Source organism: Triturus cristatus, chromosome 3_1, assembly GCF_964204655.1.
Source record: "Triturus cristatus chromosome 3_1, aTriCri1.1, whole genome shotgun sequence".
Taxonomy (NCBI): Eukaryota; Metazoa; Chordata; class Amphibia; order Caudata; family Salamandridae; genus Triturus; species Triturus cristatus.
The window spans coordinates 645,072,090-645,096,230 of record NC_140583.1 but is presented as its reverse complement, the minus strand read 5'-3'; the positions used below and the strand labels follow the sequence as shown (position 1 = coordinate 645,096,230).

General features: G+C 46.9%; 1 protein-coding gene across 5 annotated transcripts in view; it reads right to left on the bottom strand.

Moving 5' to 3' along the window:
- The window catches only part of CORO2B (coronin 2B), a 328,857-nt gene that overhangs the window by 265,076 nt on the left and 39,640 nt on the right, over window positions 1-24,141 (bottom strand). The window contains exon 1 of one of the 5 annotated variants that reach the window (XM_085644642.1): window positions 18,924-19,303. The exons of the other annotated variants lie outside the window; for them this stretch is intronic. Coding sequence (XP_085500768.1) covers window positions 18,924-18,938 — 15 coding nt within the window. The 5' untranslated portion in view covers window positions 18,939-19,303. Of the gene's footprint in view, window positions 1-18,923; window positions 19,304-24,141 lie in introns of those variants that run through there. 5 annotated transcript variants of the gene reach the window in all.

Sequence of the window (24,141 nt, the reverse complement as noted above, 5' to 3'; positions counted from 1 at the left end):
CTGCAGTTTCATCTTGGCATCTCTTTTGCAGCTGTCAGCATTCCTCTCTCCTTCCTCCCACGAGATGATCAGAGCCCTGTGCCCCATTGCTTTTACCTTGGCAATTACCTGATGCGTCGCATCACTTCTGCCAGCACCGGAAGAGGCAGGTCCATATCATGTACCTGACTTCCTTCCTGTGACTTTTCAGAAGGAGAGGCATTTGGGGGCTCTCCATTGGCATCGGAATTATGCGGCTGCAGAGGGCAGACACCCTGCCGCAGAGAGTTTCTGAGGTTTATTCAGTAACTACTAGGATCTTCAATACCACTCTTCAGGACTAGGAAACATGGGTTCCTTGGTGCCGGATCCTGCCTGACCAAACTCGAGCAGCTACGGATGAACCTGTATTGAAGGGAGGGATCGCTAAATCCTTCCACATTACTTTACTAATGCTTGCTTTCAATGTACAATATTCATATGGAATATGTTGCATCTTTTTGGAATGGGAAATACATTAACTTAATAAATGTGAATAACATAAAGGTGGTCAGAAAGGCCGCAAAAAACGCACAATTGTGGGCCACAAAATGACCTTTTTTGTGCCCCCAAAATGTACTACTCCATGCCACAATTTTCTGGGGGTCTGCAGTGAAAATTTGAAATACATAGCTGCCAAGCAGCCCCAGGATATGACAACTTCATTCGGGCTCAATCTTTTGACTAACAATACTATGTAGCTTGCCATGGTTTTACTGGCCTAAGGGGCATACTGTTGACTAAAAAGGCAGGCTAGAGGAAGGTGTCAGAAATAGTATGGTTCAGTCACTTAAGAAAATTCTGCACACAAAAAAAAGAATGGCAAACTAGAATGGAGTGAGGGAAGTTTCATAGCAATACCACACTGGGTACTCTTAAACCTGGATTCAGTTTTCAGAGTGCCCATCACCGTTTTCAAACGCACATCCTGATCCATCCCGAGAGCGGTGTATTCCCATCTGCTGGAAGTATGTCTAACGCCTGATCTAGGGAGCATGTGCCACCATGACCAGCATGAGCGGTGTCAGCTCAGTCTCCAACTCGGCTCCCAGCAGGGCGAGTTCAAAGTGGGATTCCTTCAGGTGCTACATCACAACACATTGAGAGATATCAATAGCCCCTGGCTTCGACTCATTGCGGTCCTGGGACTGAGAGCACCTGGAGTTGGGTGGTAGTGAATGATCGGTTCCCTTGGACCGAGAACACCAGGATGTGTGTGATAATCAGGACCGGACTGGGAACACAAATCAGACTTGGCAACTCTGCTGGACCTGCCCAGGTAGGGGGCAAAGGGGGCTAGTGAGAAGCGGCACTGTTGCTGATTTTGTTACAGGGGGCCTAGATTGAAGCACTGCTGCAAAACCGGCACCCACTCTTCCGGCCCACCGGGAAAACGCCCGGTGCCCACTACGGCCAGTCCGGCCCTGGTAGTAATAAACTGGCATTGGCCGTGATTGGTCCGGTCCCTTGGAGTGAGAGGACGTTTAGGTGTGTGTGGTAATAAAGCTGCCACATGCAGGAATTGCCCACATTCATTAACTTTAAATGGAAGCTCATGGGATTTTCAGAGAACTCAGGCTACCGTGAAAAAGGCTCCAGGTATCTAACATCATGAGAGTTCAAAAGAGACATTTCACAAACAAAACAGGAAGGAATTACAACCGAACTGCAACGGGCAGAACTACTTTATCTTACAGATATTAAACATGTGAAAAGCATTAAATTTAGGGAAAGTAATCACCAAATAATAAGTTGTTCCTCGTACACAGCATAAGAGTGGTAGCAGGTGGGTGTCTGGGTCTTAAGCATACGGTGTGTTCCAAAACAGGAATCAAGTTTGTTCAGTACAAGTGCACCAAGACTACAACTACCAGTAGTAATGTACGTTTATTGTATTAATCAAAAGATGACAAAAAATACCTTTGTATTGTAATCTTTTGATAAATACAATAAACTTATATTACTACTACCAGAACACAGGATACCAAATTAAAACGGGGGACTGGAATCGGGAATCATGGTGCCTTGTTGGATATGGAGCAAATGGCTACATTTTCACAAAACATGGAAAACTTTCTACAGCGCATAGAACTGAGAGAACAGAAGATGGTGCAGAAGGCAGTACCTTCCGGTCAGCACAAGGTAGTGCGGCTCCCAGCGTTGCCAGTGTAAGGGCTGGGGAACTTAGGAGACTCCGAGTGGGAACACTGAACAGGTGCCCAGGCTACGTGTGCTCACAGGGGACCCAGAATAAAGGGTGCTTGAAAAACACTCCCACATTCTCACAAGAATCTACGATTTTCTAACCCCACAAATCAAACGGCAGAGGTCCGGATGACACTGGGCCAGGGATCAGCTGTGGAAACCTGTGGTATATGGAAGGGACCAAGAAGTGAACAGTGGACTACCCAGAGTAAAGACTGTTCGATGTCCTACGCTACACATTGCAAGATTCTGTCTGGACACATCTGGAGAAACTGGCATTGGGTACACCTACATTAATTATCCCAGAATGCACTTTTCCAAAACTAAGCACGGGTCTTGTAGAAGCATATCTGGAAACCTCCCTATGATATTCATGGTAGGTGGGAACATAAACATATGTGCTGTGGACCCATTCAGAGCAAAAACCAAAGGAAATGATGGACGGAGTGTTGAACATTGCAAGCACTCACCCCCAGTCAACTGATCTGGGTTTAATCCATCACCGTTCTTTAGCCCACCCTGCCACCCCAGTTCAGACATGGCCATATGCAAATCAGTCTGACCCTGTGCCTCATGGGAACAGTCCAGCCCGAACTGCCAAGCCATGTCTTCCCTGGACCGGAAACAAGCTTCCTAGGAGCGGTTTCTGGCATTTCAGCCGTCTTCAGCCAGGCTTGCTTGAATCCAGTGGCAAAGCGAGCAAGGGACTCACGTCTGAGCATACCCTGCCAACTTATGGCGAACAAAGCAAAAACCAAAGGAAATGATGGACGGAGTGTTGAACATTGCAAGCACTCACCCCCAGTCAACTGATCTGGGTTTAATCCATCACCGTTCTTTAGCCCACCCTGCCACCCCAGTTCAGACATGGCCATATGCAAATCAGTCTGACCCTGTGCCTCATGGGAACAGTCCAGCCCGAACTGCCAAGCCATGTCTTCCCTGGACCGGAAACAAGCTTCCTAGGAGCGGTTTCTGGCATTTCAGCCGTCTTCAGCCAGGCTTGCTTGAATCCAGTGGCAAAGTGAGCAAGGGACTCACGTCTGAGCATACCCTGCCAACTTATGGCGAACAAAGCAAAAACCAAAAGGAAATGATGGACGGAGTGTTGAACATTGCAAGCACTCACCGCCAGTCAACTGATCTGGGTTTAATCCATCACCGTTCTTTAGCCCACTCTGCCACCTCAGTTCAGACATGGCCATATGCAAATCAGTCTGACCCTGTGCCTCATGGGAACAGTCCAGCCCGAACTGCCAAGCCATGTCTTCCCTGGACCGGGTACAAGCTTCCTAGGACCGGTTTCTGGCATTTCAGCCGTCTTCAGCCAGGCTTGCTTGAATCCAGTGGCAAAGTGAGCAAGGGACTCACGTCTGAGCATACCCTGCCAACTTATGGCGAACAAAGCAAAAACCAAAAGGAAATGATGGACGGAGTGTTGAACATTGCAAGCACTCACCGCCAGTCAACTGATCTGGGTTTAATCCATCACCGTTCTTTAGCCCACTCTGCCACCTCAGTTCAGACATGGCCATATGCAAATCCGTCTGACCCTGTGCCTCATGGGAACAGTCCAGCCCGAACTGCCAAGCCATGCCTTCCCTGGACCGGAAACAAGCTTCCTAGGACCGGTTTCTGGCATTTCAGCCGTCTTCAGCCAGGCTTGCTTGAATCCAGTGGCAAAGTGAGCAAGGGACTCACGTCTGAGCATACCCTGCTAACTTATGGCGAACAAAGCAAAAACCAAAAGGAAATGATGGACGGAGTGTTGAACATTGCAAGCACTCACCGCCAGTCAACTGATCTGGGTTTAATCCATCACCGTTCTTTAGCCCACTCTGCCACCTCAGTTCAGACATGGCCATATGCAAATCCGTCTGACCCTGTGCCTCATGGGAACAGTCCAGCCCGAACTGCCAAGCCATGCCTTCCCTGGACCGGAAACAAGCTTCCTAGGACCGGTTTCTGGCATTTCAGCCGTCTTCAGCCAGGCTTGCTTGAATCCAGTGGCAAAGTGAGCAAGGGACTCACGTCTGAGCATACCCTGCTAACTTATGGCGAACAAAGCAAAAACCAAAAGGAAATGATGGACAGAGTGTTGAACATTGCAAGCACTCACCGCCAGTCAACTGATCTGGGTTTAATCCATCACCGTTCTTTAGCCCACTCTGCCACCCCAGTTCAGACATGGCCATATGCAAATCAGTCTGACCCTGTGCCTCATGGGAACAGTCCAGCCCGAACTGCCAAGCCATGTCTTCCCTGGACCATTCAGGGCATCCTTTACTTAATCATATTTCAGAGCTCGAAAGCTTCCGTAGTCCATGTGTAACTCATCCTGTCCACGTATTTTCTTTCTGTTTTGGTACTTGTGCTCCTCAATTCGTAATTACATTAAAAACTGCAAGTAACAGAATGTACAGAAAAAAAGCTGGACTGAATGATCTACTAATACGTAAAATCAGGAAACATAAGAGCCGCCATATACACGGCATTCGAATCACAAGGTGACTAATGTACTATGCATATATTTCTCTTCTTTCTCAATGGTTCTCACTACAAAAGTTTCAAACCGGTAAAACCTGAAATCTTACTGCACAAAGTCTCACTACTGCAACACTCACTGAAATAGTTTTGTTGCTGAGGAAAAGCCTGGAATAATTTCAGCTGGGGAAACAATGCTCCTGCTACCACCATTTTCAAGAAAATAACTGCACCCCGACAAAATCTACATTAAATCTCCCCAATACTGCTGCAAGTTGCAACTCGTCTTGAAATAGTTCAAATGAAATCAATGCATACATTTTTGAAACTCTGAAGAATGGAGCAGTATAGGGCCAAGCACCTGGGAATCAGCGTGGCTAGCCTGAGATATATCGACTAAATTACGGGGAAGTCTACTTTTTTCCCTGCAATGTGCCTGGATTGTCCACAACCAAAGTCCTTGAATAAACAAGCAGGCTAAGGCGCTGCTCTCCCAGGTTTGACCAGGCAGGCTAAGGCTCTGCTCTCCCAGACCTGACCAGGCAGGCTAAGGCACTGCTCTCCCAGGTTTGACCAGGCAGGATAAGGCTCTGCTCTCCCAGATCTGACCAGGCAGGATAAGGCTCTGCTCTCCCAGATCTGACCAGGCAGGCTAAGGCGCTGCTCTCCCTGATCTGACCAGGCAGGCTAAGGCACTGGTCTCCCTGATCTGACCAGGCAGGCTAAGGCTCTGCTCTCCCAGATCTGACCAGGCAGGCTAAGGTGCTGCTCTCCCAGGTTTGACCAGGCAGGCTAAGGCTCTGCTCTCCCAGACCTGACTAGCCAGGCTAAGGCACTGCTCTCCCAGACCTGACCAGGCAGGATAAGGCTCTGCTCTCCCAGATCTGACCAGGCAGGCTAAGGCGCTGCTCTCCCAGATCTGACCAGGCAGGCTAATGCACTGCTCTCCCAGATCTGACCAGGCAGGCTAAGGCGCTGCTCTCCCTGATCTGACCGGGCAGGCTAAGGCACTGCTCTCCCTGATCTGACCGGGCAGGCTAAGGCACTGCTCTCCCAGATCTGACCAGGCAGGCTAAGGCGCTGCTCTCCCTGATCTGACCGGGCAGGCTAAGGCACTGCTCTCCCTGATCTGACCGGGCAGGCTAAGGCACTGCTCTCCCAGATCTGACCAGGCAGGCTAAGGCTCTGCTCTCCCAGATCTGACCAGGCAGGCTAAGGCACTGGTCTCCCAGATCTGACCAGGCAGGCTAAGGCGCTGCTCTCCCACATCTGACCGGGCAGGATAAGGCGCTGCTTTCCTAGATCAGACCGAAGCTGCATTATCAAAAGGCTCAGTCAACGCACTGTGCTGGCTGGAGCTACTGGAAGGGTTAAATTAGGAGTTGTTCAGGACAGGAAATGACACCTACTGGTTACTATTGTTTTAGCTCAAAGGCCTCTGGCTAGAGGAGAGACCAGAGTTAATGTGGTGGGAGAGGTAGCGTGGGAATAGACTATGGAGCTTGGAAATGAAGTTAACTTGTGGGGGCCTATATAACAAGCATTGGCAAAGCAAATAGGTCTCACCTATAAGAACTATAGGCTTAGGCAATGTTTTATAGCCGTGCTGTACAGCAGCACAAATGCTTTACAGAGTGGCTAAAATCAATTAAAAAGGCGATATGACGCAGCCAGGGCTAATACACTTTTTTTTTTTTTTTAAAGTGCACTATTGCTGGATGCATCATAGTTCTTTCTTTATTGTTTTTTAACCATGCTGCACAGCAGCCACACTGTTATACAACATAGCAAATACATTATTGCCATAGTCAGCAATGCCCATGCTGTAAAGCATGAACAAAAGACAATGGCAGAGCCAATAGTCTCAAAGGTGAGACTTACTGGCTTTGCCAATGCTCGTTAGGCCACCGCCCAACAACCCTGTGATTCTGAGCAAATCTGTTAATCTCCCCTTGCATGAAAAAAAAAATGACATTTAGCCAAACAAATACTATGGCATAAAGAAAAAAACTGCGCCATGTCTTAGTGAAAATATATTTGGAAGAAAAGAACATCTGTTGTGGCAATAAACATCCCTTTCAAAGAAGAAAAGGGATTATTTGAATTGCATGTGACTAGTAAAACATAGCTACAATTAGCAAGAGCAAGAAGTTCAACAGAAGAAGAAAAAATAAAAGTACTGCCTCTATCACAGTGCGATTAACGGAAAGACAGCAATCAAGCTGAAGCAATTAGTACTTGGTCCATGCTCCAGCTGAAAGAAGAGGAAGTGAAACCAGCATGTGCTAGCCAATTAGAAGGCAATAAATAAGAGTGACAATGAAGCCAACAAATGTTAAGCACTGGGCGGGCTGCAAGCCTCTTGCTGTATACAATATCTCTTGCAAGCGAAAGCGCATGCACTGTCTCAGGTGAAACCTAAAAAGTGTTTTTCAGAAGGCTAACAGGCCAGAGAAGAGTTCAACTAAAATTGAGCAAACTGAGAATTACCAAATCAATGCCATGCTGCTGTCCTAGTGGAAATTACGAAATAGGTGTATGTCTCCTTTCACCACATTGCCTCTTTTTTATACTCTGAAATGTCATTCATTACATAACCTAATATAAATTATATAAAAGTGGGAGTTGTTCTGGGAGGTTTTTCTAGAAGGTTTATGCCTCACCATGTAAATAAGAAAGAACAAGGCTCTCTGGAATCCACAGAAAGTATTGGGCGTGCATGGAGGGGTGAGGACTGGAGGGTAACACAAGGCAACAGATTCACTCTTGCTCTGTCAGGGCAGAAATCTCACTCGAACAGGTCTAGGGTGCCCCTCTAGCTGGGGTCGGAGCTACGACCCGACTAGGGCTCACCGACTGGTTCTCATTCTCCTTTGAGAGCCTGAGGGGGGAGTGGGGTACGTACCTCTGCTTACATTTGGTCTTCTTACAGTCTAGCATAAGTGGTGGTATCGGGACCTTTTAAAGCTTTGCAGTTTCTGCTCAGGTTGCTAGTCTTGCTAGCTCTTCCTCATCCTTCCTCCTTCACTGGATTTTTTTGTTAAGCGGAAGACAGTATAAAACAAACAAAATGGTGCACGGCAAGTACTTTTGCTACCAACTCCTATTTTCATTTTTTTTTTAAATCCTTTTACTGATTCACTTTCTGCCGGGCACATGATGTTGTACCCCCTCTGGCATGCATGCCGCTAAAACGAATCCCCCACTCTTGGCCATCTTCCCCCCGTGGGCCCTCCGTTTGTCTCGCGCGCTCCACCTCCCTTGGCGCCTTTTCTTCAGTTGTGAGAATCCCCGGCCCCTCTGAGAGCGCAGGAATGACCACGCTGAGCGCGTGCCCACGCGGCACGGAGGGAAGGGCCAAAAGGGGGCCTACGAGGCTTTGTTTTCATTTCTCAGTTTAGTGACATATTTTGAAAGGAAGCTGTGCTCGGGATGCGCCTGTAGAGCATCCGTCGAGCCCCCGCGCCACAGGAAGCACCCCTGCCCCCTGGGATTAGTGGACGAGGGATTAACATTTTTGTGCTGATTAAATGCAGATCGGAGGTTCTGGTTTATCCTTAAATGTAGAAATATCAGCCTGCAGACACCTCAGCAAGAGGATAGTGCGGGTGTTGGGGTGTCAAGGTGGGGGCGGCGATTAAAAGTTGTATGACTATTAATGTCAATTTACTCACAAATTTCACAAAACACCAACGCCCGAAACAAAAGTCCTATTGTAGCTAACCGTTCCTTCAGAGGTGTTTCTATTAAACCCCCTCTTTCCAAACTTGAAATGCAAAAGACTAAATGTAGCATTTCCTACTGCTAATTTCTAATAAGGGTTCTGAAGGCCCGACCCATCCTAGATTCATGCACTTGCATTATGTTGTCATTTGTAATCCAAAAAAACTACATGGATCTGGCCCTTCTGGGCTAAAACTGGGCACCCCTACTCCGTAGCGTCCCATTGGGAACCGCAGAAGGCAAAGTCTCCCTAAACTATGAGGTCTCCACAACAGCTGCCACTAAACGTTCTGAAATCTACATGGCATAAAATGGCTGCATCAAGATACAAAGTGACATATTTTTATAAACAAATTGTATGTCTCCAGAATGTACACCGAATTCCTCTTGTGTTTACGTTTTTGAATGCTCGAAACGTTTTTATAAATGTTCAGTAGGCATGACTGCAAACCATGGGAAACTGGGGGCGTGGAAGTTTCCTCTTGCTCTCTGTTTTATGGGATTCTGCACATTTTTGGGTTGGTTCTGATGGATAACATGACATCTAGAATCCTTAGTGTAATAAAGAAAGACTTTCCCATCTGCAAGTGTATTTTAAAACGAGTTAAAATTTTGAGTGTACATTAATATAATATTTGGAGTGTGTTTGGGGACATTGATTCTTTTATACCATTTTTATGTAATGCATTTTAAGAGATATTTTATACTAGTGGAGAGTTCTCCATTAGAAAAATGTATAATAGATTACATTTTTTGTGCTTATGTCTTTTACGAGTAACAATCAAAAGCTTCACCTATTACTTATCGATATTAAAGTTTTTAGGGCAGTGTGATGATCAAATTATGTTAGTTGTCGGTCGACCGCATGAATATTTATTGCTGTAGCTGTCCCAGTTACATACAGTATTTCCAAGGTGGCATTAGTTAAATTTGTTTGTACTGATGCTCAGTGACAGCATCTTGTTCTTTTCGTAGAGTCGCCTTCTACACTCCGAGCAGGCCTATTCTTGGGACCATCTTTTCAGCTGCAGTATCAGCTCCTCCTTATATCAGCAGACTCAGCAGAACCACTATAGGGACCACCTTCTGAGCTGTGGTATGAACAAGAGTTTATTTTCTCATGGTCACTATGATGCTCCTCTCCGAGCAGAACCCGTCCTGGGACCACCTTGACAGCAGCTAGCTCATTACCGTGCTGCTATGGCTACTGCTGCCTTGAACAACAGGACGGACTTGAGGTTAACTGCTGACAAGGCCCCACTTAGAGAAACATTGCTATTGTATGGAGTTTCTTTGATTGTTAAAGATTTTAAGCGAGTGAGAGGAGCAAAGAACGGGTTCAAGAGCTTATCCATTGTATTATGTTTGGTGGGTTGTAAAGGATTGCTAACCATTAAATCAAGGTATTAACGCGCTTTTTGGATGTGTGTGTATCCAAAGATTGAAGCAGGTAAGTAGGTTACTAGCCTGGTGAGTTAGAACTATGTACATAATGAGGTATGGATGTATAGTGCCTCAACACATGCCAATAAGACCTAATAAGATGACAGCCTAAAAACACAGATTCCTGAAACAAGGGTGAAGAAGGCATGCGGATCTTAGATGTCTAACCAGGCAGGACTGCGACGACAATCTCGAGAGGTAGGACTTGAAGAGGATAGCATTGCCCAAATGCCACGGACAATAGATAGGACTTCTAGGACTTCCTGAATTTGCTAAAGTCATTTTCCAATTTCAGATGTGATGGTATGACATCCCACAAAGTAGGACATGATCTTGAAAAACACATACTACTAAAGTTCTAGAGACATGTGTTGGCATATGTACGGCTTTTGGGTGGTACGGGAATTGAAAGCAATTTTGTAAGGTTGCTCTGAGCTTCTGTGAGGACTGTCTTATGTACCACACAGTGGTAGTTTTAAACTGAGCACTAATGGCGGGCTTTGAATGTTGGTATTGTGTAGGCGTCATTCTATAACTGTGAAGTGGTCACCCAGGGCTCTGAGGGTTATGGATGCTGTCTGTGATAACAGTGTGTTACCTGTGATAGTAAAGTGTGAAGCAAGAACCACCTAGTGAAGTGAGACAGGGCATTTTCTTAGTTGGATGTCATTTCACAGAAAAAAGTTTCATGGATTACTATTACTGAGAAACTGTTTCTCCCCAACTGTTTAATGTATATTTGCAAGATGTATGGAATTTATCTTTCATAGGAACCAACTCATAGAATGCCTTTTATAAAAAAATGTGCATGCTTATTTTTCAAGGTATACGTACAATTAATCTTGAAAAACAATTATCTTTGTTGGGTTTCTGCAAGCTACACCCCTCATCTATAACCCCCAAACCCCAATTTTTATGTATGTTGCTTTTTAGAGGGTTATCCAAAGTCCCGCCTTTTATAGCATATACATATATGTATGTACATATAGTTCAAATTTGTTCAAAGAAATTCATGTACCAACACCATTAGGTCAGCTCCCATGAAACAACAAAGACACAGAGAGTGTGGGAGAGTTGTGTTTTTCACATAGTAAAATGATTCAATTAAAAAGTTTACTAGGAAACCATGGGTTTTTTGTAATAGTAATAAAAAGTGGCCTGTTTGAAATTTTTAAAACGCTACTCCCTAGCTGGGATTTGATATTGGGTACACTACCGTTTACAATTGTTAGTATATATTCAGTTGCAGATTTACTTGTATTTCCTTAAAATTGGTTTTCCATGATTTTTTTTCCTTCAATGTGTTTTCTCAGTTTACGTTTTTCCGCTAATTCACATTATCTTATCTTGGTAACAAATTTGGGGCCATTGTAAAAAGCAAACATATCACATGCAGCAACATAAAAGCGGCTGATATTAACTACAGTGAGGAAGAGCCATGTGTGGCATCTCCATACTAGCTGTACTTTGCACATATGAAACGAGGAAATCGAACCTTGTTGCTGGGTTATAGCATATTAGGATTAAGGTCCGATCTAAAAACAACAGAGTATAGGTTGGTTTCTACCTTCTCCTGTCCCCAGCACAGTTTCTGCTCCTTGTTGCGGTTTCCCATGTGTTGCACTAGCTGCTGTCAGGTGATCATCATCAAGGTCGATCATTAACTAAACTCACTGCAGAGATAGCTCACATTTTTGTCACATGAAACACAAGGTCGCCACTGTTCTTCCACGTGCTTTCCCAAACCAGAATCCTAATAATGCAGCGCTGTGATACTCTCACACCAGAGGGAGTCTGAATGCACTTCAGGAGTCTCTCTGAACCAAGAAGTATTCCTTCTTCAAGTAACAAGGAGCCAAGCCAGCATGCAACCTTTCAAAAGACCAATTGCTCTCTTTTTTTATAATAATAATTGTTTCTTTTGCATATTAATCTGTTGGATTCCTCCCAGGTACATTGGCATGGCGGGAATTTACGTTCTAACCTTACTTTGATGACTTATGGGCACGTTCACCCTTGGGTATTAGTATAAATGGAATGTCCTCACATGTCTCTATGATGAGCTTTTTCTCTCTGGCAAATCAGTCTGACTCTTACTCCCTCTGTATTTAGCCCATTTGGCGTTTTCTCCCAGGCACATTACTGTGATGGTCATTTCTCCCCGGTCACATTGCTCTAATGAGAATTTACATTCTCGTATGATTAATCTGGTAGGCATGTCTATGGCAGTATGTGGTCTATAAGAAAATACTTTGACGTTCAGACTAATGGGAATTTCTTTTTTTTCCAAATCTTTTTATTAACAAAGCTCGAGAGACCATATCTTACAGAGACAGTATCATGAGTACATTGGTTGCCATATACATAGAATCAGTGGCATCATATTCTTGGATAGAGCAGGCACGCATGTTACCCCCTAACATCCCGCTTTTCTGCCACCCCCAGCCCTCTATGCCTCCTCCACGGCATCCACACCTTTTCCCATTTCTTAACACACCCCCTACTTTTGGAGAATTTCTACTTACTAGGTTAGTCTGATGGACATTTACTTCCTTGCAGGTTCATCTGGTTGGCATGCATTCTTTGTACTGTTTTCTGATAGGCATTGCTTCTCTCACAAAATTGGTCTAAGGGACATTCCAACCTAAGCACACCAGTCTCTTTGGGATATGTTCACTAGCACATTAGACGGATGTGAAATAACACCAGGCACCAGTTATGATGGACATTTCATCGCTAAGACATTGGTTTGAGGCCAATTATTCCGCAGCACCTGCATCAGAGCAGACTTTCACATGCGCAGTCTACCAAAAGGGTCTGACTTTCACATTCAAGCTCTACGAACCGAACCATGACTTTCACATACTCGCACTTCTTACATACCTGACTTTCCCACGTCTATGTCTACAACAGCCCTTACCGTAACACACCCTAGTACCACAGCCCATGCTTCGACAGACTCAACTGGATCTCTTCCAACCCTCCCGGAATCAAGAAAATGCAAGATGGTTCTCCCCAAACTCACCTGGGTCAATAGCCCAAATATATTCATGAAAGAAATAAAGACAAAATTGGCCCCCGCTTCACCTGAAACCCTAAGTAGTATGAGTGTCCAATACCTTGGAAGGCTCCTAGCTTCACAAAGAGCTTTATCGGGCCCTGCATGACTTCAGAAGCTGAAACGTGTGATTTAATACCTACCTCACAGTCTTCCCAAAGCCCATGCAGCCTCTTTGCACATCACTCAAAGACGGCCTATCTCATCCCCACTTAAAGGCCACGGAATCCCGCTGTACAACTGCTACCCCTTCAAGACTCTTCCAGCATATACAGTGACCACAACTCCAACACTAAGCGTCTTCCCTATCTTATCACATTCAAACTACTTACAGCTGGTAAGTAATACCAAGTGCCCTGCCTGGCTCTACTTGCCAGCGTTCTTAAAAAAAATTAATCACAACAACCCTTCTTGAAAAGCCTCTTCAGTGCGCCAACGAACAAGGCTCTGTCCCGAGCCTCAAGAAAGATCCCTCAAGTCCTTGTGACCCTGCAGGCCACATCCTGTCTGCAACAGACCATACTCATAAAAACTACCGGAAGCACAGTTTATAAAAAAAAATGCACACATATTTAATACAATTCATTCAATTCATTTTTTGACAATGCGTCAGTTCAGCCAGAGGTATTAATTTAATTCATGTTTCCATAGGAACGACCATAGGATGGAGACAAAAAAGGAGCAGGCGGCCCTGATCCTTCTGAACCTCTCTGCAGATGCCCACATGTTTCACCATGATATCATGGTACACTGCCTTTATCTCCTAGACATCAAAACTACTCCCCTCATTATCTGATCGCCTTCTTCCATAAAGACAGGGTTTAAACCGAATCCATGTCCTACATTCCTTTGGAGCCCTCAAGCTGCCTTCATCCATCAGGTCATCCTCTTCAATAACGTCCTCATTTCCATTATAACCCTGATTCTATCAAGTTGCACCTTCCAGAGTTATGCTGAGAACCCCCAAGTCATAATCATGACCTTCCATACTAGTTAGCAGTTTCCTAAAACTAGACCACTGAATTAGCTAGAACCATCTGAAGCTCAACCTGCGCATAACTATGATGATGATCCGTGGCTACCAATCCACTTCTTCAATGGGCAGATCCAGACCCGCCTACCCCATCCCCTTCGGGTGAAGCACTCCTTCCTTAGATCAACCTTAACATTCATTATCATTTACGCCGCCTTTTTCTGAAAGTGCCAGCGCTGCTGCACTTACTCAAAGTAACCTCATATTGAGCATAGATGATCCCCACTTATACTATATGCCACATACAACATCTGCACAATGCAAAACCTGAACTCCTGCTACACCTCCACCCCAGGAGGAAACAAAGTGATTTCTGCCTTGTTTTGGACAACTACTTCGATGTTGACACATATTGCCTTTCCTTTGAATTATGTCTTCGGGATTGGATCCATTATATAATCGCTTGCAATCTTTCGTATGATTCACCCAGTTATATTGTTGGCATTGGCTTAACATTTGTTAGCCTCATTTACCCACAGTGAAGACGACTAGTATTTCCTTTCTATGTAGGTCGAGTTATAGCCGAAGATGGCCCCCAGCTCTTTTGTTTGGGCTTGAGATTCGTGCCTATCTATATTGGTCCTGAGGAAGGTGGTTTTCCACCGAATCGCGCGTAGACCATAATTAAGTGCTATCCTTGTGGATTGGTCCTTGGAGATACAGTGTCACCAGAAACAGTTTATTCTTGTTTTCTCTCCTATCTATCAGTCTGGACCACCGACAGGATTGAATCGTCCGCCATATAGATATTTGTTTTAAAAAAGTATGGGGATGACTGATATTTGATTGTAGCAGTGTGTATGGTGTGTTAGCAATGCTTTTGTAGTTGTGGGGTCATTCTAATTAATGTATTTACAGTTTGTTACTATGCATAAGCTGTAATTCATGTTGGCTTTCTGTATTAATTGCAGATTCTGTTCACATGTACACAAAAACAGGCTTTTTCCAATAGATTGAATAAGAAATGTGTTACTAATATATGATTTTATATTATATAAAAAAATCTATAAAAAAGTATTTGAAATAAAGAATACAAAAGAGTTCAAATGATTTCTCTATAGTTTCTCTATGATTACATAGTCCAAGCTTTTCTTGGTGGTAGGATAGAACCTGAACAGGTCTATTTTAAAGAAATATAGGTCTTGAAAGAGGTTTGCTTTTGACTTTTTCTTTTCTTGCCCCTCCTCTTAGACTTTAAATTAACTGTAGGGGGGCCTTCACTCCATAACTGCTCAAGGCAACACAATGGCTATTCACTCAATGCACCTAGACATTCCACTACCGCTCCCCTACAGCACATCCAACATCGCCTCAAAGTGCACATAGGTGGGAAACTCTTCTTCCTCCATAAACATCTCATCTACGAAAACACCTGGCCTTCTGTAAACCATTATAAGGCCGACTCTTCCCAGTTCAGTACTAGATGCCCTGCTTCTATTGCAACAGAGTACCACAACCAGACCCTTTGTCCACCCATGAGCCACACCTACTAGATTTGACCTCTCCAGCTATTTCGTATAAACATCCCACATCTGTATATCTATGCCTTCCACACGGTCACACACATGCCCATCCTCATTACAGCATGCATGTGCCACTGTATGTTTAGTAGTCACGAAGTGACCACAACCCATTCATACTAAACACTCAACATGGATCACCTAAACCAGACATACACAGCGGCATCAGGCCACAAGAACAATGGAGAAGGCTGCACTTAACAAAAACATAACATCACATGCTAACCGGTCAGTCCATGTGCAATTCATTCAACTGAGTATACTGAGTACATATCACTGGGATGTTTCTTGACGAGTGTACCTCTTTCACACCCAAAATTAGCCTCTATCCCCCCCTTAATTTAAGAGGAACGGAGGGTGTAAGGACAGCGGGACAGGGAGTGAGACGCAGTCCTTCGCCTAGTGTGCTTTTATGATGCCCCCCTGATGATGAAGAGAAGACAGCCATGGTCGCCTGGGAGTGAAGGGAGACACCAAAAATTGCCCGGAGCCTCATCTTGACCCCAGATTCCTCCCTGGAAATTGTGTTAATGTTATGAGTTAAGGTATATAGCGAGGGTTCACTCCCTGGTCTGCTGTTTTTAGGCGAAAATACCATTGTCTCAAAGATTGCAATCTGGGATAGGAAGGTCAAAAAACTACTAACATATTTCAAGTGGATCCCCTCACTCTTCACAGAGAAACCGAAACTCTGGACTGCCGTTTTTCACAGCAGACCTTCTTCTTCAAGACACTATTTGTTTACCAATAGGCTGCTGGCGGGAGGAGACCACATGAAGAGAATCGCCCAAACCGTGTTTTTCTAACCTCTGTTTAAATTCCTGAGGATCAGTGGCAAGTTAGAGGATTCTGTGTTGGGCCTGGGAATTAAACGGCAATACGCCAGGCTGGACAGTAATACTCTAGGGTGGGCATAAACTGCCCCAGGAGGAATGTTATATCCCCTGGCAGACACAGTGCCCTGGCAGAAACAGCATAATCCCCCGTGGCTGGCTGCTATGCAACAGGGAAGACAGTAGAACCCCATGAGGAATGGCAATATCCTAGAACGGGCAGTAATATTTTCAGATTAGTAATGGGCTTCTCTTTAAACATGTTAACACGCACACAAGTGCTAGAATCCAATACCGCTGGCTGTTGTTGGTGTCATTGATTGCACAAAACATCTGAAGAATTACCTCGGAGACTAAGCTTAGGTTGTTATGTTACTTGGATCGATAATTTGTATAGCGTACAATGTACCATTAGTATGGCCTTGTACTGCTGTTGGCCGTGTGGATGTCGTCCATACCATTACGTTTCCATTATAAACCAGAGTCTGAAAGTTCATATGATATCGGTAGAGTGTTCTGGTCAATGGACAGGAGTATTGTGTGACCTGCTTGATTTGAAGTTAATCCATTGACTGGTATGTACAGGATCATCATCGGCCCTGTTGGATCATCATCGGCCCTGTTGGATCATCATCGGTCCTGTTGGATCATCATCGGCCCTGTTGGATCATCATCGGCCCTGTTGGATCATCATCGGCCCTGTTGGATCATCATTGGTCCTGTTGGATCATCATCGGTCCTGTTGGATCATCATCGGCCATCTGAAACCATTGACTGCAGGTGCATTGCATTGGAGCATTGGTGCAGGAGGGTCGAACACATGCTCCAAACACAGTGCGGTTTAGGCATGGAGTGCGGTTTATGTGGTTTTGGTGCTGTGCTTGCAGGCTCTTCTAATTGCTTAGGCGACTCTAAACCTAGATCGGCCTTGTGCCATACGACTAACAGTAGTGTAGTGGTATGGTAACTAGCCAGTGCTTTCGACACTAACTGTAGTGTAGTGGTAGTGCAACTAGCCAGTGCGTTCTAATTATCACTGAAAGAGGATTAGGAGTCGGTGAAGACACAGGAGACCGGGGAGACTGCCGCCAGAGGCAGGGTCCACCTTGGCCCCTCACAGTGCAGGTGACAGCGGCCCTTCACTATGGGCGATGGTTATTATCAGACATCGATTGTCAATTGGAGTACGTGGTTTCCTCACACACTTACGGCTTCGACGTTTTGCACCCAACGCACCTCTGCCCATGTTATCACCCTGTGAATAAAGAAAGGCTGACAAATCGAAGCCAGAGTTCAACTTGGAACAGCAGGTACATCAAGCCCCTGAGAATTTGTAGTATGCATGAACAATTAAAAAAAATCTTCTTGTGCGCTGGTGGGACATGTAGTTCTTTCAATTGTCCTTACATTGTTACGCTGGGCACAAAAGAGATAAATGCGCGCAGAGGCGCCTGCAGGGGCCTCGACAGGCGCTGCGTGCAGCCGCCTCGCAGCAGTTAGGAGCCCAGGACACACCCAAGACATCGCCTCAGACCTCCTCTCACAGGCACATCCCCGCTCCCTCCCACGACATCGCCCCTCCCCCTGCCCGGAGGTGGCATCGCGCTCCTTTGGATCAGTGCCACGCAGCAGCAGCTGCATGCGCCAACCAGGGGCACACCGGCCTGTATGGAGATGGACCTTATTGAACTAGGCAGAGTCCGGCGCGTGCCAGTCTGTGGCGCCAGCTCCCTACAAACTTTAACTTAGAATTGACCTGGTGGCAAGGAGACCCCACTCATGTCACTCCCGCTTCCAAACCAGTCACCATCTCACCTTTGGTCCCAAAGCGCTCCAGCACTTGGGCTCGTCGGTCCGGGGAAGGGACCAGCACCGAGGAGTTAAAACTGCAGCATGCCGGGCTGGGCATCTGTCTGGGGAGGTGGACAGACAACTTAGCTGGGGGAGAGGTGCCCCGAACTATTAATAGCATCTTGCCCACATACAGGGAACGGCCACTCCGAGTCTGGTGGACAAGGGGCCAAGGTCCGCGGGGTCGGCGCGACGCAGCTTGCTCGCTCTACCAGCCGCCGGGGTATGCCGCTAACGGAGCATCCTCAAACTAATCCGCTGCATAAGGCGCCAGCCACGCCGTCCTCACCCCCTCTCTCAGCAGAAAATGATGCCCTTGCACAGGGGGCTGAGATGGAATTTCCACCTGGAGACAACGGGCTACATCCTTGCAAACTCGGAAACTCTGCATGTGGTCCTGAGGCTGCGTAACTAGAATGGCTTAACATGACATAACGCACCTCTCTTGCCGAGCTGCGCAGACACACGGCACTTGGGCCGGTGCTGAGTAACACAGCGCAACATAACATTTACTACAGCGCCCTGCCAAGAGCGCAGCCAGACCCGCCGTTTCCCTTTAAGGCGCAGCGGGACCACGATCTGCAACTTGGCAGAGACGCATTAGGTCTCACCCGGACCCCGCTCCCATGACCCCGCACTTAGTTGGCATTTCTCGGGGCAGCGCTGCATGGCATATAACTTCCCTCGAGCCGTGTCCGGGGCGCCTCTGCAGCCCTGCCAAGGGAGACAGCGCCTCTCCCCTTCATCGTCCTTACCTTGGTGACAGTCATGCAGAAGCTCCACAGGAGAAGGGTGGCAGCGTGCCAAGATGCAGAAGAAGGCTGGCGAGGGAGGGCACCTGTGCGTCAAGATGCAGGAGGCTGAGCAGGGCTGACCGTGGGCTAGGATGCAAGAGCAGCCTGCGCGAGGAGGGTTGCCAGGATGCAGCAGGAGGCTGGGCACCGAGGGCGTGCCAAGGCGCTGCTGGCAGGAAGGGAGAACAGCGTGTCAGGAAGCGGAAAGATGCTGGCAGGGAGGAGTGCACGTGAACCGGCGTGGGGAGCAAAGCTGGGTACCCGCGTGTGAGGATGCCGGGGCAGAGAGGGCAGAAGGGCGGCTGCAGCGGGACTCCCTCTCTTCCTCCCTGCAGAGAGGACTGATCGTCAGTGGTTACTGGCAGAAGAAGGAACCTCCCCCCACTTCTGCCCGCCCCCTCTTCTCCCCGCCTCCTGCCTCCCCTCCTCCCTCCAGGCCGTGTACCACTCCTGCCTCCACTGGCAAACTAAGCCGGCCTTCGAGCTGAGCACTGGTGCTGGCGGCCTGGGATGGGCCAATGCCACCCTGCGTTTCAGACTGCACAGGCCCTCTTCTTCTGAGGGCATAGGGTTTAGGGGCAGCGACTGTAATCAGGATGCTGAGCCCCAGGGTAGGGATGTTTCCTTTTGACTGGGGATGCAGAGGAGGAATCGCAGCGTTCCGGAGGTGGAGTGGGCGCCTTGATACCAGGAAGAAGCTATAGGGCGCTTTCCTTATTGCCACCAGGACCAAGTGGCATCATGGCACTTTTCGTTGGCTGTGTTCGAGCTCATACTTCCAACTAAACGCAAGATTGTAAATCCCACAATTTATTGCCCTTGGCTAAAGCCGGACTACCTAGAAGGTCACGCATGACATAAGGCATCTTGGAAACTAGGACTATTGAGGGGAGTTAAGATGGCCTCTGGGGTGCGGATTGAGACCCAAGTTGGTCCCTTTGCTGTCAGTGAGGAGGCACTAGAATTCTTAAGTTTCCCAGTTTCAAGCGTGACTTGCTGACCCAGTCCAAGATTTCTTTTAATTCTGGGACATTTAGTCTTGTTTGCTAATTGGGTGAACGAGACTACAAATCCCAACATGCAATGACAAACACCGGGGTAGGACGATCTACTCATGCGTGGAACTAGGTAATTTGAGTGTAGTGAAGGTAGACAGGGTGCTCTGGAAATGACGTCAAGAGTTACTGGAGGGCGCGGTCAGGGTGGTGCCCTTACAGGGGCAAATACAGAACCATAGGGTGGAGAGGGTACTGAATTTACTTTGTGCTGGGAAGAGCATAGGGGCACTAGAGCGATGAAGTAATCACTGAGCATAGAGTGAGGCTGATAGGTCAAAAAAGTACCAACTAGCCCGTAGCAGAAGGCAGGGTAGGTGACAACGATGCACACCGCTATGACCTAAACATTAAACTTTTTCGCTGCAGCTTAGTTTTCTGCTCATGACCCAAGGTGCACGAAACTATCGCCCATAGGTACTTTTTTGACCTAACTGCCCTACTAAGAACGTTTTGATAATCACTTGATACAAAAACTCGTCCACACAACCATATTTAGGGTCGGGATATTCATTACCACCTATTTTGGTCCTAATAAAACGCCATGGATCTCTCCTGGACTGCTGAGGCATGAAACATGTCGACCTATACACGTTGCTGGATTGGTTTTCTTCATGATTAAGCAGAAAACAATCAACGCCGTTTTTATCCTTAACAAGGGGATCCCAGATTAAACATGTTTTGGTACCCCTTTGATATTTTTAAATTTACTACTTCACTTATCCCACACACCCGCAATCATCATCACGGCTATTTTTTATCAAAGGATCTCCTCTTAAGAGCCCTCCTGTGGGGTATTGCAGCTCCGACCCTACGAGGAGCTAAGCCCGATGATGAAGCATGACACCCTTATGGGTATGGGAGGGCACTACTTCTAATAAGGAAGATCCCCCTCACTACTTCCATCCGGGGACACCCCACTACAGGAACAGTTACCCTACCAGTATTTTTCATACTTCAAGGGTTCTGGACCTTTTATTAGCTCCCTGTCCCCCTCTTTTTGTGACTGATGGTGAGGACAGTGCCAGGGGGTATGAGAGATACCCTAGGAGCGAAGAGGTCAGGGACAACATGGCATGAAGGGAAAAAGTCTAGGGTGCTGAGGGTAGTGAACAGTGTCTGGATGGACTGAAGTGCCAGGGGAGGAGGGAGGCTACCATGCGGTTCAGGGGAGTCGCGGGATATTCATGTAAGTAAGGTTGTCAAAGGGGTCAAGAATAAAATACAATGCGCTGCCAAATAAAGAAGGGTGCTTTGCGGTGAGGAAAATCTCACACACAGTGACCTCAGGAGTGACTAGACTGTCACAGAACACTGCAGGCATAGAGTCTGCAATGGAACTTGAATGGGCATCGTGGGGTCAAGAAGAGAGTCTTAGGGTGCTCCAGGCAAATACTGCACTAAGTGTAAAAAGGCTGTTACGAAATAGTGGGGGAAAGTTGCACATCAATCTATTGCAATCTGTTTTATTTTGTGATGCAACCTGTGTACTAATACGGCATGTCACAAAACATCCAGTCACAGAGGATCTCAGAATGACCTGCTTAATGAATTAGACACGCCCCTATTTGTAGCACAAAGTTGTGGTTTACGTCATGCAAGGAACAGCATACCACCATCCCTGTGTTTGCATTCCCAAACAGAAAACTTTTTATTAAAGCAGGCCGTGTTCCTAAAAGGATCAGACACAATTTTAGAAATACTGTTTTCCTTTTCAGAAAACAGAGGGAGACAGGCAACAATTCTCTGGTACACTGGATATTGTCTGCTGCCCCCAAGGCTGCCTGACAGAAATCTGCACCCATGTCTAATTGCTTGCCTTCACTACCTGCCTGTGGCTTCCAGTTCCTATTTCTTCTACCCTGATACAGTAACACAGCCGCTGCCCAGGTTTTCCTGCTCACCGTTTTTCCCACCAACAGAAGCTTCGCCCAACCCAAGGCCTACTTAATGCAGGCCTCAGCAAACTGCACTAGTAGGGACCTGGGCACTTAGCCCGCCACTTGCCTGTGGCCTCCAGTGCCTACTTGTTCCAGTCTGATCCAGTGACAGTGCCGCTGACCAGGTTTTCCAGCTCGGATTTTCCTGGTCACCGTTCTTTCCGCCAACAGAAGCCCCACACACCAGCCCACCGACCAGCCCCACCCTAAATACACATCTGACACCACCTAAAGAAAAAAACAACTCCACTTCCGTGCTCAACATCGCCACTACAATTCCTTAAGGACAAGATCATACACCGTGACCGCATCAACATGCCTGGCAGAGAGATCGCCATCATACACAAGGAATCCATCCAATGCACCACCACAAATTACATCACCCCAGTCATGGAATACCTCCACTTCTGACTCCAGACAGACAGCAAAACAACTATCAGGGGCACCTTTGCCTACCTTCCTCCAGGACCACGTCCAGCCTTCAACTTGATCAACCAACTTCATCGCCCCCTTCCCCACAGACTTCAACACCTAAATTTTCCTCCACTACCTAACATCTATCTCGATGACCACAATGGCATCAACACTACCAACCTCCTCAACAGCATGACCATCAGCCTCACCCAACTCATCTACCATCCCCAAGCACACCGCAGGCCACATGCTAGACTCCCATCTTCACCTTCAGTGACCCCATCAGGTACAGCCACCCAATGAACTCACCTAGACTGACCACTCGATTGTCCACTACAACATCACCAGCTCACGAACCTCCGCTCCCAGTTTGCCCAACGCCCCCTAAAGCAGCTGAAGTAATGTCTTAAGACAACACCGCCTTGAGACCCTCGTGGGTGGGTAGCTGCGCTTTACAAACCCCTGATTGATTGAACACCACCCTCCCCATCTCCACCAACAATCGAGACCAGAACGTCAGAAAATTCAACAACTGGATCACGAACTGTGCCGACAGCGTCACTCACATCGACAACAACACCCACAGAAGGTCCACCAAGCAGACTGGCTGGTACACTGGCAACCTCAGAACCGCTAAACGACACTGTAAACAACTGGAAAGGAGATGGTGCACCAGCAAGGACATGTCCAACAAGACCGCCTTCAAGACAGCCTTCAACCTCTACCACAGACAGTTGAGAGAATCAAAGAAAAAGGACTTAACCTCACGCATCGAATTAAGCTTTAATAACAGCAAAGAACTCTTTAATTTCGTCAAAGAATTCTCCAACCCACTAGCTGCAACAAACATTACCCCCTCACAGGAACTCTGCAACAACCATGAAAATGTCTTCAACAACAAGATTATCAACATCTACAAAAACTTCAAACCCCAGCCCAAGACCACAAACTTCTTCAAGCAACACAACAACCCTGCTACCACCACAGACATCCAACTAACCAAATGGAGCCAGCTCGTCCCACAGAACACCGCCTTCAACATGAACTTGGTCCACTCAGGGTTCCCAACCGACCCATTCCCTCACCACATCTTCAACCTAGGCAAAGCCAGAATCAGCCACATACTCACCACCTTGTTCAACACCTCAATTGCTATGGCCACTTTCCCAAAGGACTGGAAAACACAGAAGTCAATGCCCTACAAAAGAAACCACTGGCAGATGCCAGTGAACTCAACTACTGACCGATCTCCCTGCTCCCGTTGCCGGCTGAAGTATTAGAAAACGCCATCAACCAACAACTCTCCTCAGATTTGGAATTGAACTTCCTATGCTACTTCTCCCAATCTGGATTTCGCAGTAACCAGATTCCACAGCAACTATAGCACAAAGACAGCCCTTATCGTGGCTACCGCCTACATCCGCGCCCTACTCGACAGAGAAGAGACTGGTCCTCTGATCCTCCTAGACCTCTCTGCAGCCTTCGATACAGTCTCACACCACACACTCATCACAAGGCTGCACAACATAGGCCTCAAAAGAGCCGGTAACAGATGGATCGCCTCCTTCCTCACAAGAAGAATGCAAAAAGTCCCACTCACCCCATTCAACTCCGAACCCAAGGAAATCATCAATGGAGTCCTTGGTCAGTCCCACCCTCTTCAATACTTATATGACACTTCTGGCCAGCATCGCCAAAATCCCACTGACTCAACATCATATCCTACATGGACGACAGAAAACTCATCCTTTCCCTCTCCGAAGACACCAC